At 36.9% G+C, this 13724-nt stretch overlaps 1 protein-coding gene across 1 annotated transcript in view; it reads left to right on the top strand.

Annotated features, from left to right (window-relative positions):
* Positions 1-13724, top strand: part of LOC131047393 (probable protein S-acyltransferase 16) — a 63365-nt gene that overhangs the window by 47344 nt on the left and 2297 nt on the right. The window contains exons 2-6 of the mRNA XM_057981263.2: positions 10261-10353; positions 10608-10709; positions 10831-10908; positions 11027-11125; positions 11251-11346. Coding sequence (XP_057837246.2) covers positions 10261-10353; positions 10608-10709; positions 10831-10908; positions 11027-11125; positions 11251-11346 — 468 coding nt within the window. The remainder of the gene's footprint in view (positions 1-10260; positions 10354-10607; positions 10710-10830; positions 10909-11026; positions 11126-11250; positions 11347-13724) is intronic.

The following is a 13724-nucleotide window of genomic DNA, read 5'->3' on the forward strand; positions in this document are numbered from 1 at the left end:
CCATTTATGAACAAAGATATGTAAAAAGATTTAGGTTTTGATTCAAGAACAAACAACGTATCATCAGCTTGATGTGCTATTATTTCAGGGAAAACTTCACGAGTAGCAGGATGAGTTGACACATCACCTTGGGAAGACAATGTAGCATTCACTGACTGTTGTACCATGTCGGCTTGCACATATGCATTATTTCCTTTTACTAACTTAACCAATCTATCAAGTTCTTTGGGGTTTAATTTTAGGTATTCTGCTGGTGTAATTTGAATCCGAGAGGATTTACAAAATTCTACAATATCAAATGAACTTTCAGTCTCTACAGATTTCAATAACTGGGGTTTTTGAGGTCTAAAATCATTATTATGAAATTGAGAAACAATCTCCTTACCTTTAGGATTCACAACAGAAGACGGGGGAGCACCCTGAGGTTTTACATTCTGTTGATTTTTGGTTAGTACAACACATGAAGGATCTTCCAAGGTAACCAAAATATCACCTTCTCTTTCTGAATCTGACTCGTACTCCAGGAAGTAGATTTCAGAGTCGCCAGGTTGCCTGAAAGATTCTTCTTTACTTGGTTCACTCAGCACCTCCTTAGAACCAATCAACTGGGCATAGCGCACCATCTCTGGACAAGAACTTCCATCATGGTCATCGGTGAGATGAAAAATGCACATGTTAGCTTTTGGTGGAGGTGCTTCAATAGCTAGCCTTTGCTGTGTAGGGGGTAATTGTAGTGCTTTACCTCCAGTTCCTGCTGACTTATTTGAAAATCTCCTCGGGATGTCTTGATAGATCTGTGGATAAGTTGTATTGGATTTAGGCAATTGTCTCTTGAGTGTTATCGCATCATTCATCAATCTCTGAATCACTAGGTCTGATGTAGTTGTTGAGGTTGATGCTTGCGGGCCAGCAGTTTGAACTTCTTTCTTCCACTTTCCCGCGGTAATTAAATCATCCTCCAATTCTATAGCTAAGGTCTTGGTGGCTGCTAAGTTTTGCACTCTTTGCCTACGGATTAGGAAACTTATTTCTAAAGGCATTGAGTTAATGAAGAAGCACTTCAAGTTATCATCAGAGGGTCTTTGAGTAGCCGAGATCTTATGGACTATCTTATGGAACTTGGCTACAAAATCTCTCATCATTTCAGGATTCTCCTTTTTCAGTTGTGCTAATTGGGCCAAAAGTGAATGTTCATCCTCAGCTAATTTAAACCTAGCTTCAAATTTTGTCTTGAGATCTTGCCAATTTGTGATATCACCATTAGGTAAATGATAAAACCAATCTGCAGCAACTTCAGTCAATGTTTGAACAAATAATCTTACAGCCACATCCTCATGCTGGATTGCTAATACCCCACAAGCCACATTGAAGGCATTCAAATGAATATCAATTGTAACCTTTCCATCACGATTAAACTTGGGTAAATGATCTCTTGAACCTTTCGGTAAGGGATTTAAATTTGCTCCAAGAGCAAGAGGTCCTACAGCTGCCCCCCAAGGGTTATTAGCAGCCATGGGTAATAAAATATTCAAAGGTGTGGGATTGATTACAGTTCTTGAAATACAGAATCAAACACCCCTTCACGTCTCTGGGACCTTGTATATCTTCTTGACTCCAGCCTGTCTACAAAATGTCACTTCAATATACACATGATGAATACTTAAGCTAATCACAAGACTGCCCTACCCACCTTATGATTGTATCTAATCTACTTATTCGACTCCCCAGCAGAGTCGCCAAAAATCTATTAGTTAATAGATTTGTCTTTTACACACTGATTCTTTGACTTCTACATGCCCATAACAAAAGACAAAAATACACCAATAGTTGGATAACTGTTTAAACAGTTAACCTCTGTATACAGGTACAACTCCCCAATAATGATTTTCAATCAGCTTAAATTACGACAATTCTCATGCACACTTTTTACCAGAAAGTATTAAAGGCATTTAAGCACTGATATGTCAACACAAAATGAACACTGCAATATTTTTAAGGACAAATTTCTTCTTAAAGTTCACAGGCTTTCATTCTTCTAATCGGCAAGATAGACAATATCGAAAAAAAAGTTTTCTTTTCAGACATTCATATATACTGCATTTGAAAGATTGCAAATTCCACAATTGAATCGAATCCTCACAGAGACTCACATTACAATTCATAAACACAGATTTATAAAATGGAAAATGCTGTAACTTTATTCACAGACAAAATTGCCTTTATTTTTCAGAGTACATAATATTGTTAAAAAGGAAGATAAAGCTAATTTGTTATATCTTAACCAAAAATTCTCGGACGTTTGACAAGGCTTGCAATTAATTTTATATAGCCGCCAGGCTATGATAGTTTGTTACATTTGAACCAGAGGTAAAAGATTAACTCTTCACGAGAGTTAAAGAAGTTTATCTTAAAAACTGAAAAACAACAACTGAACATGGAAAGCAGCATAAGCCGCGAGCAACAGTGATATAATCAAGCTCCTATCGATGACGTGGCCTCCATTTGTTTGTCCTGTGACGAAGGGGTGCTTCGAATGTTTCGCCGCTCCAAGTGAGCTAAGGAGAAGTTAAGAATAAGCTCATAATGTGGAATACCGATATGCAGAATTCGTTGCTTCCACACATCTTTCTTTTTGCTTACCTGCATGACCTTACCCTTATGCGTCTCAAGATGATCGAAGCAAATCACTAACATGGATTCAATTCTTGCAATCTTCGAGAAATCCTCTATTGTCAAGGACTTTGCTTCTTGGATTTGTTGTCCTTGATCTTTGAAAGCTTGGATCATATCAGATGAGTCCTCAAGTGTCTGCTTATCCTCTTTTAGGAGTTGAAGATCTATGCATTTCATGTCTTTTTGCATAGTATTAGTTAGTTCTTTTAACTCCTTTAGAAACTTAATGGATTCCTCATGCCCTTGCTCAATCATTGAATTTCTCCACTCAATATTCTGTTTGCAAACGAAAAGTGCATTGTCATCAAGACCATGAACTAACTTTTCTGCTAAGAAATTCATTACTCCATACCACTGTGTATCCCTCATTTGCTTCAATACAACCACCCACTTGCTTTTCTCCTTTTCACAAGCAACTATTTCCGTTTCCAACTCTTTACTTACAAACTCTGCATTTTCAAACACCTTGACCAGATCGGAAATGTAGCTAGTTCCTTGCTAGGCAATTGATTCCAGCCATTCACTGAAGACATCTGCAACCATTCGGCTTCTTTGAACTTGATCAAGTAGTCTCTGGTTCATTGGGGATCTTGGATCAAACGACAAGGGAACTTGAGAAAGCGGTTGAGGGTTAGGATCCTATATAGCATTGATATATTGGGCCATTTGCATGATGATCTACTTTATTTCATTTTTATCCTTCTCATCTTTCCATGTTTTGGTGAGAATTCTTTTAGTGGAGGTCTCCAAGTGCTTAGCATCCGCAGCTCCAGAGGTCACCCCTAGGTCAATCTTTTCAATGACAAAGTCTTTCTCAGTGATATTCTATGCATCTTTGTCTGTTGGGGGTCTGGCCACCTCTGCAATCCAATGTCCTGTTTGGTCATCCACATCAATCATCGCTTCTGTCTTAAGCCTTTTGGATTTTGATGTTCTTCCTAGACATTTACTGACCATGTCCTCCATTGGGATTGAGATGGGAATTACATTCCTTTTCTTGGTGAGCGAAGAACCTAACCATTTATGAACAGTAGATGTTTACCTTGGTGGTGGTGATTGCTGGTTAGTAGTGATGACAACCATGGTATTCACAGAATCCTCAGGTTCTTGGATTTCTTTTCCTTTATTTGCTGCACTTGTAATGAGCTCGTCTTGCATCTGATCATCCATTGCTCCTTGAGTTTCTTCCTCAGAATCCAAGTCTACTACAAGTGAAGTTGCAAGGAGTTTCTGACTGCTTTTCTTACTACGCGATCTGGTGACATGAGCAGAGGAAGAACCCAGAGAAGATTCTCCTAAATTTGCAATTTTGGTTTTCTCAGTTCTCTGTTTGTCATTACTTGCAATATCAATAACAATGTCAGAAGGAGAAAGAGATGCTTGAGAAGTTGCACGAGTTCGACCAATTTTTCTACTCTTAGGTGCGGATAGGGGCTGTTGTCCAAAACGGCGATCTTTCAGCCATCTTTCTGTTCGTCTGATCACATTGAAGGTTCTGGCCTGAATGTATCATTCCCTTTCCTATCCCAATCAATCTTTGGAATAGGCTGCCACTGTATCCTTTCGTCGAACTCAGGATCAACAACTTCCTCACCTTCGTCTTCTTGCACATCAGAAACATTGATGGACAAACCCATGGTCACAATTTGTTGAACCGTGAACCTCGACCACAATCTTCTTCTAACTTCAAATTCATCACCACAATTTTCCCAATAATCTTCCAGTTGAGGTTCATGACAAAAGCCATCATCAACATTTAAGTTCTCTATAGTAAACCTTTGACTATCAAATTTATATCTAGCAATATATAACTGTAGATTGAACTTCTTGAATTCAAGTTCAAGGTTCAAGGCATCTGAAATTGATCTACAGCTATAGTATCCAAGCTCTACTGGAAAGACCACCCTAGACTTTCCTCCACTTCTCTTATCAATATAGGCTTGCTGTCGGGTGACTTCAATTAAAACATAGCTATCCAAAGCATATCTGGTTAACTTGAAAGGTTCACCCTGAAAACCGCCAACTCTAATATATGTAAACTGAGCAAATTGGATTAAAAAACTACCATAAATACCAATAAATTCCATTGCTTCTGTCGACAATCTCCTGTTTGTATTACCCTGCGCTCCAAGGTGCCCACCATGGTGCGCTCCGAGGTGCCCACTCATGAACTAATCTTCCTGTGAAAATGTCATTCCATCTCATGAAATTTTGTGCATATCCCTGCTCCTGCAGGTGAGGATAGTATTTATATACTCTTATTCCATCAATCCAGGGTTCATGATGTAAGCCATTCCAATCTCGGGTGCAAGCAAGCATATAAAACAAATAGGAAGACATATAGAAACCACTCATTCCCGCAAATTTATTTGAACTCTCATGCAATCTCTCTGCAACAACCTGTCCCCAATCCAGGTAGGCGCTTCCATTCAACATGACTTGGATGTAGAAATACATCCAGTCTTCCCAGTGAAACGCATGGGCATTTCCTTTCAATATATTCAACAAAACAACAATGTCCCGTACCTCTGTTATGAAGTGTTCTCTAGTAAGTGGCCTTGGTAATTTGGAACATCCCTTTTGAATCTTCAATAACCAATTCATGGCAATCGCAGTTTTATAAGTGCTCTTCTTCTCAGAAAAGGAGTATGAAGTGCCAATAGTCTAGTCTTCATATGGCTCCTTACGAGGAATGCCCATAACCAATTCATGGCAATCGCAGTTTTATAAGTGCTCTTCTTCTCAGAAAAGGAGTATGAAGTGCCAATAGTCTAGTCTTCATATGGCTCCTTACGAGGAATGCCCATAGCTGCCGTTACAGTCTCCCTGTCTATCTTCAACAACACTTCACCATTAATGTCCCTGATACATTCGTGCTCCGCATCATACCAGTTCATACATTCCAAAACTAGCTCCGGGCATGGTGCAGCGACGTGAAATGCAGTACCCTCAACCAAACCACTCCGCACAATCTTCTCCATCATAGAATTTTGGGCTGGATTCTTAACTCTGTCGGGAAAATTATAGAGTTTTGCCTGTGCTAATGAAGTGTTCACCATCTCTAGAAGCGAACTAAGTAAGCAAGAAGTGCGCCCCAATTTTGGTAGAGTTGGCCTCATAATGGCCCCTCTCATTATAATCAAAAAATTTCAAGAATGAAATGAATTCTTCTACACAGCAAATGGAACGAACAACAGCTAGCTTCTAGAACAAGTAAATACAACAGAAGAGAGAACGATTGAAACTAACTTGATCTCAACAACAAATTCTCGGAAACCTTCTAAATGTAGATACAATACCTCCAATTTTCCTCACTTGCACGACTATTGAGAAGGTACTAGAAAAATTGTTAGTTTTTGTAACAAAAATGGACAAAATCACACTCAAATCCTTGCTAGCTGTACTAATTAAGCAGTGTTCCACGATCGCGGGGACGGGGAGATGGGGAGACGCGGGGACGGGGAAGTTGGGACAAAGGGAAAAAGTTTCGGGGACGGGTTTTGGGGATGGGGGGACTTGGGCCTAGAGGGGGGAATCGCGTTTCCATGGAACACTGTAATTAAGTAAGCTCGTGTGAGTTGACACCTGATTTGATGTATAACCGGCATGCATTTAATTTTGCGTCATTCCATCTTATAACACACGAATTATTGCTTGCCATAATTAGAAACTAACATTTCGAACTTCCTGGAATATTCTCCTTTCCCGCCGCCATTTTCCCTCTATGATGCACACACCATTTTCTAAATGAAGCCTCAGACTATGAATTTCGAACTTTGAACCTTGAACCAAGAACCAAAAGGTTCAAAGGTTCAAGTTCAATATTGAGAAATAACACAGAGCAACACATAAAACAGTCTACGTGACAAAACAAAGGACAATGAACGAGCAAAGAAATAACCGACGCATGATCAACTTTGAACCTTGAGCCTTGAACCAAAAATGGTTCAAAGGTTCAAGTTCAATACAAATTTCAACAAAGTGCTCACTTTTACTAGAAAACAAAGCCACAAAGAAAATTTTTTAAAGCGCGCTTTCAACTTTGAACTTAGAAAAGTTTCAAGGACTCAGGTTCAAAGGGAAGAAATATATGACCGAAGGGAAAATAAACATCAAAGGGCGACCTTCGAATTGAAATTTCTATGAAAGTAGGGAGGACTGACACAATCCAATTGTGATTGTGCAAAAGGGCAACCCGTGGTGATTTTGTATCGACTATAGAGCACGATGAAGATCAGATAGAGGGTCTCTTTGACCACCTTTGTGCTGTTGAGTTCACAACCAAAATCTATCTTTAAGTTTGGGTATTGCTAAATATCCAATGAACTTGGAAGTATAGACATTTTGAAGACAATCGGCAAGGCCAAAGGAGGTATTCAAATCGTTGGGTATACCCTTTGGGTTGGCCAATGCACCAACAACATTTATGTGGATGATAAAAAACTTTCTTTGGCATTTCACCAACTTGTTTGTTATTGTCTGCCTTGATGACATCCTAATCTTCAACAAAACATTGGATCAATATCTATGTGGCATCTAAAAGGCATCTCAACATTTGCATGGTGGTAAGCCATTTCAAGGTTTCTACTTGTAGGATGGACTCCTATATCACCTTGGGCACTTGTGTGTACCAAACAAGGAAGAGTTACAAAACTCTGGCTCGTTGTAGTAAGTTGTAGGTCATTTCAGAGTTGAGAAAATATTAGCAGCATTGTAGAAGTACTTATACTGCCATAGATCTGATTGGATGTTGCCAAGTAAATTCAATCATGCATTGCATGTCCATAGTCAATCCAATCAATAAGAAATATAGCATATACATGCCTTAATTGGTTCCAACAAGACCTTGGGAATTTGTTTCCATGAACTTTTTTTTGACTATCCCACCACCAAAAGGAGTAGTGGCTGTGTGTATGTAGTGGTATATAAATTCTCTAAGATGGTGATTCTCAAGCCTTGTACGGAACCAGTTTCAGCTTTCCATGAACTTTTTGTTTGACTGTCCCACCACCAAAAGGAGTAATGGTTGTGTGTATGTAGATTCTCTAAGATGTGATTCTCAAGCCTTGAACGGAACCAATTTCAACTCTAGAAACAACTCAATTGTACTTCTAGGTTGTATCAATTCACTTTGGATTACCATCCACCATTGTCTCTGATTGAGATCCTAGATTCTTGAGCCATTTTTTAAGTTTAGCAAAAAGTGCAAACCGTAGGTCTACTCAAGGGGAAGTGGTGCAAATTTAGCAATAGGTGCAAACCATCTTTCATAATGCAATTTTTTTCGTACAAGAAGTGCCATTACCACACACCTTTAGGTTGATGATTGGGCATGGTTACATTTGTAGAAGGAATAACTTGTAGGACCTTACCACAAGCTTTGTCCACTCCAATATTGTAATAGCCCACCCTGATCTGGATATTTTTGCCCTTTCACTTGGAGGTATTTTGTTAAACAGTTTGCTTGCAAGATACTATAAACTTATATTAAAACTGTTCACTTCTAGACATGCATAAAGATTGAACAGTAAAAGATACTTGCAAACAAACTAATACCGATAGAGAGATCAGAATTTCAAATACTAATCTGATTGCAAACTTTGGAATTTAGTCATTGCATACTTAACAAATCAGAACTGCTGCAAACATTGATTGTGATTTACATTCTGACCTGATTTAGCTTCAGAAAACTGAGATATCAAATGCAGCAATAAGACTGGTCACACTCAGCAGATATTGCATTACTTATGTAAAGCAGATTACAATGATATTTACGAATACTTAAGCTAATGGTTGAAATGTCTTGATATTGCTTCTGAATATCTGATAACTGCTGCATTCATTCAGTAAAGAGCTGGAAATGAATTACAAATGATGAATACACCATAACGGCCCAGCTACTGTGTCAACCTTTATTCTGTTACTATTTTATGCTCAAATCTTCAATAAACTTCATCCAAAACCCTAGAAACCAAAGTGAAATTAACCTAGCACTGTCAAATCCTCCAAAGAGATTTCCAGTTGAAACTTACAACAATTTGAAAATGAAGCACAATGGTGAATACTAAATGAATCCACACCAAAGATGGATTGGGTTTCCGTCCAAAACCACCAAGAAACTCCAAGGGTTTCTGTCCTCAGATTTCTTGCAAATGAAGCTAGAGCTCCCAACTTCTCAGAGCGAAAAACAAATTAACCAAGTATATCTCAAATGAGCTCCCAAGTGCCTTTTATAATACTTTCATCCCAATGCCCTTATTAGGGTTTGCAGATTTTAAATTAAAAGTGACTTTTAATATTTTATAATATCCATGCTTCCCAAAGCACCATTAAAAGTCACTTTATAAAATACCTTTTATAAAGTCATTTAATTACATTGCTTTATAAAATAACTTTATAAAGTCATTTTATCATATTAAATAACGTAAACTTAAATATTTAATTTAACTTTATTATTCAAACATTATTTAATATAATATCCATAAAACTCCAATCGCCATTTATTTAATATAATATCCATAAAACTCCAGTCGCCATTACACTATCAACTTCTGCAATAAATGACTATCCAGAAATAGCCACGATACCCATTGATCATCTTGTGACTTATATAAATAGTATGACCCAAACGTCCAAGTGACTTACTGAAAATTGTGTGTATCAAAGAGTGCTGAATGATCTTAGAAAGGCATACCACAAATAAATTGGAACACTGAGTTGAAGAATACTGAAATAAGCACCAAAAGGCTAGCTGAAGAGCCATAGAACACTCTCAGAAGGGTCCCCTAATCACCATGTTAGCCTACGGGGACCGAAGTCATAGGATAACCCCTAGAAATAGCTAATGCCTAAAAACGGGACATTACAAATATGGGTTCTACACCATCACCAAGAAAGTTTGACCCATCTAATCTTTAGTCATCTCAAGCTGACCTAAATGTGTATACATTACACTAATGATAATTTTCCTCATTTATGTTGGTAGTAATAAGCAAGGGGACCATGTTAGCAGACAAGTTTCTTTAAGCATTTGTTAATAGGGGGAGGATTTGGGAATGGTAAATATATTCTTTGCTTTGGGCTTTTTACCCTCTAGCCACTTTCCCACTACCAATGAATGCTTAAATGTGCATGTGTGCTAAGTGGGCTTGCCTTGCAATTATTATAAACATGAATGAGGAAAAATGTCATTTGTGTAATGACTGCTTATGGGGGTTATCTTGAGACGAATAAACACTACCCAGGTCAATTCCCACATAAATAAAAAATTGCCCATGCAAACCCTCACTTAAAAGTTCAAAACAATTTTATTACCATTTGTATGTGAAGATGGTATTATAGCATATCCAATCTCTTGCATGTGGCACCTGCACATGATTCCTTTCATCTGATATATGTTTCCATTTTGTGGCTTAAAATAACTAAATTTTGAAAGGATTTGCATGGTTAATTATTAAAGTGCCTTTTGAGTTGTTATACTTACAAGGATCTTTTTATTAGCACCTTTCTCCAGTTTTAAGGAAACTTAAATATATTAATTTTGACATGTTTTTTAGTGACAATTTTTTCATTGAAACTGTTTTCCAGGGTGGAGATATGAGATATTGCCAAAAGTGTGGCCATTATAAGCCTCCTCGTGCACATCACTGTCGTGTTTGCAAAAGGTGTGTACTAAGGATGGTAGGTACACAAAAATCTTTATCTTTGATTTTCAGTTTGTTTGATGATGTTGGTACTTAGTGATCTCCTGGTGATAACTATACTACTTTTAGGAAATATAAGATTTTGTTTTCATGTTGCAAGGCTCATAACATTATTAAGTTTTTGTATATTCAAGTTAATATCTTTACGAACAAGTTTTTTTTATTTATTAACAGAAGCTAATAAGTATCATGGATATTTCTGACTTGCCTGCTCATGAGGGTTTGTTACAGGATCATCACTGTGTGTGGATAAATAATTGTGTTGGCCATGAAAATTACAAGGCTTTCTTCCTCTTTGTACTCTATATTGTTGTAGCTTGCATCTATGCACTGGTAATTTCAAAGTTGACCCTGCCAATGACTTTTTAATCTAAATACAATTATTTGAAAGAGATTGATTGTATAACCTGATAGGGGATTTGGTATGATTATGAATTGAAATTGGTGGTTGTAGGCACTGCTTGTGGGCAGTGCACTTGGAGAACTCAATCACAATGAGCGGCAATCTGGAAATATTTTCAGGGCGTCTTACGTAAGCTGCTTATTTTTAGAGAACCTAATATGTTTTACATTGTGAAGTCCCAAATCATGAATGAAATTCCTATATAATACTTACTGTATAATGACGTCACATATACTGCTTGTCACAGGTTCTCTGTGCATCAATACTTATTCCATTAACAGTGGCTTTAGTTGTTCTCCTGGGTTGGCACATGTATCTCCTTTCACATAACAAGACAACAATTGAGGTACATTAACTGTTTTTTTTATTCAACCGATATAAATAGTTGCATTTCTATATTCTGTTTAATTTTAAAAATCAAAATGGTTAATCCTCTCAGGAAAGTGCTTGTTTGTCCCATTCTCATTGCAGTATCATGAGGGAGTGCGAGCTATGTGGTTAGATGAAAAAGCAGGGCGAGTGTATCGCCACCCATATGATCTTGGACTTTATGCAAATATTGTTTTGGTAAAACTCTTTACTGCTTTTTCTGATGCTATTTAATTCCTACTCTACCCCTTGTTCTCTACATACAAACGTGGTCAAATGCACAAGTACATCTCAGACAATTATCTTCATTCAAAAAAATTAAAATTGAACTATCCTCATAATAATGAAATATTAGGACTGTCTATTAGTTTATTTTTACCAGACTAGAGTAGTGCATCCGATCAGTTTGTTAATCATTCCCAAATGTTTAAGTGATGGTAGCAAGTAGGAATCCTAAGAAATCTCCAAGAGATTAAAAATTTTGAAAACATAAATGGGGTGGGTGAACCCAAATTGAGCAAATTCTAGACAAGTTGGAAAGAAAAAGCCATTTAAAGCAAGCATGAATAACTATGTGAAAGGATGGTACCTTAACAAAATGGAAATGGAGAGAATAGTAACCAAAGTTGGAGACTAGGATTGGAGATCCAATCAAACTTTAGTTTGTGTTGAACTCGCGTAGCAGTATTACACTGCAAAAACTTGCAGTTAACCCTAAGTAATCACCACTTGCCTCATTTTCTATGCTGTTTTCTGAGTTTTTCAAAAAGTGGTTCTGAATTTTTTTTGTGCACATTTCCTTTTTTGGCTTTCTTCATGCTTTGGAGAAGAAAAGTGAAATGATATGGATGCAACAATCTATGAGAAATAGTTGACATAAAACGTCATCTTGGGGATGAGAGATAGTAGTGGAAAGCTCAAGTGACTTGATTATATTGTCAATAAGTCCTTTTTGATAACTCTATTGATCACATCCTTTGTAGAAAGAAAGTGAGGAGTATTTTTCAGGTAGTATAAATGAATGGAGGAAGTTAGTCATGGTATCTTAATTGATTGAACAAACTCTCATTTAAATAAGGAGAATCCTCAGGCAATGTAATCAGTGATTATAGATATAGTCATAACAGATGATAGTGCCATCAACAATACTTGAGAGATAGATGACAGAGAAAGACATCTTGGGATTGAGAGGTAGCAAACTATATAGATTGCATCCTTTGTGGAAAGAAAGTGAGGAGTGTCCAAGTAGTATATGTAATGTTCTACTTACGGATTTTTGAATTTATGATATTTTTGAGTAATTGGACCCAAAATCTATGCAAGCAAACTAGTGACTAACTCTTAACAAATGACTAAATCTAACAATAATGCTGGTTTTGAATAATATAAATTGAGATTTCATAAGCAACTATTACATCATTTCTCAAGAGAAATCCAAACTGCATTTACTGCCCAAAATAAGTTGAATTTTAGTATTACAAATCACAGTGAATTATCAATCTGAAACCCTTATTCCTTTGTTGTTGTAATCTGCACAAAACTACAGACAATACACCTTATTCTTTAAATCAACTAAAATACCCACTCAGACCTCTTCCAATTCAAATTAATAAATAAAGCTCATAAAAGCCTTTAATAACCAGCAATGATGATGTTGAAGGATATGGTTGTTTGATGATTGGATAGATTAAAATAACAAACCCTAGTATCAAAGAATAGCAAACTTAATTCCTTACACCTGCTGCAATCTCTTGTATTCTCAAATGCTTCTCCTCCAATGTCGTGTGGTGGATAATAAGACTGCAATGAGCAACAGACTGATGTGGCTAACTAATCTAGAATCAACCATTAATGGTGCTTAAAATGAACATCAACAAGAACATCAATCAATCTAAATTTCCCCATCATTGGAACCTCACATAAAATCACCAAAAAGAAGCAACAAACATTGTAGTGGCATTGTAGCAATAATGTAGCAAACTTGAACTCCGCAAATCAACACAATTATGATACCTGAATGGAATCACCCAAAATTGGAAACAAGGGTTTTTGTTCTTGAGCCAAAATGTGGAATTTGAGAGGGTTCTCATCCTCCCAAACCTTGAACAAACTAAGGGTTTTCATCCATGGATGCCCTAAATTAAACAAACTGCCCAAATTTGAAAATATGTTAAGGATAACTTGATTGGTCCCAGATGAAGATATGCGACCTCCTTGATGCATTTTTTCAAATTGGGCCCTTGGATCCTAAATTTCACTCATTTTTATTTTAATTATTATAATATTATCAAGTTTCCCTTAAAATTAGAAATTATCGCACCCAACTCAAATAATATTATTAATTATTTTAATATGAAAAAGGGGACATGACATAATAGATGAATGGAGAAAGTCAGTCATGGAATATATAGTCTTCTTTCTCAATTTGTATCTGGTTGAACAAACCCATTTAGCTAAGGGGAATCCTTAGGCCAAATGATCAATGCTCATAGATGCATGTAAGGCCGCCTCCTTAAAAATCAAATTATATGCTCATTATAACATTCCCATGGGTCTTGGGAGTGCTCGATTATAAT

Source organism: Cryptomeria japonica, chromosome 4 (genome assembly GCF_030272615.1).
Source record: "Cryptomeria japonica chromosome 4, Sugi_1.0, whole genome shotgun sequence".
In the NCBI taxonomy this organism is placed as follows: Eukaryota; Viridiplantae; Streptophyta; class Pinopsida; order Cupressales; family Cupressaceae; genus Cryptomeria; species Cryptomeria japonica.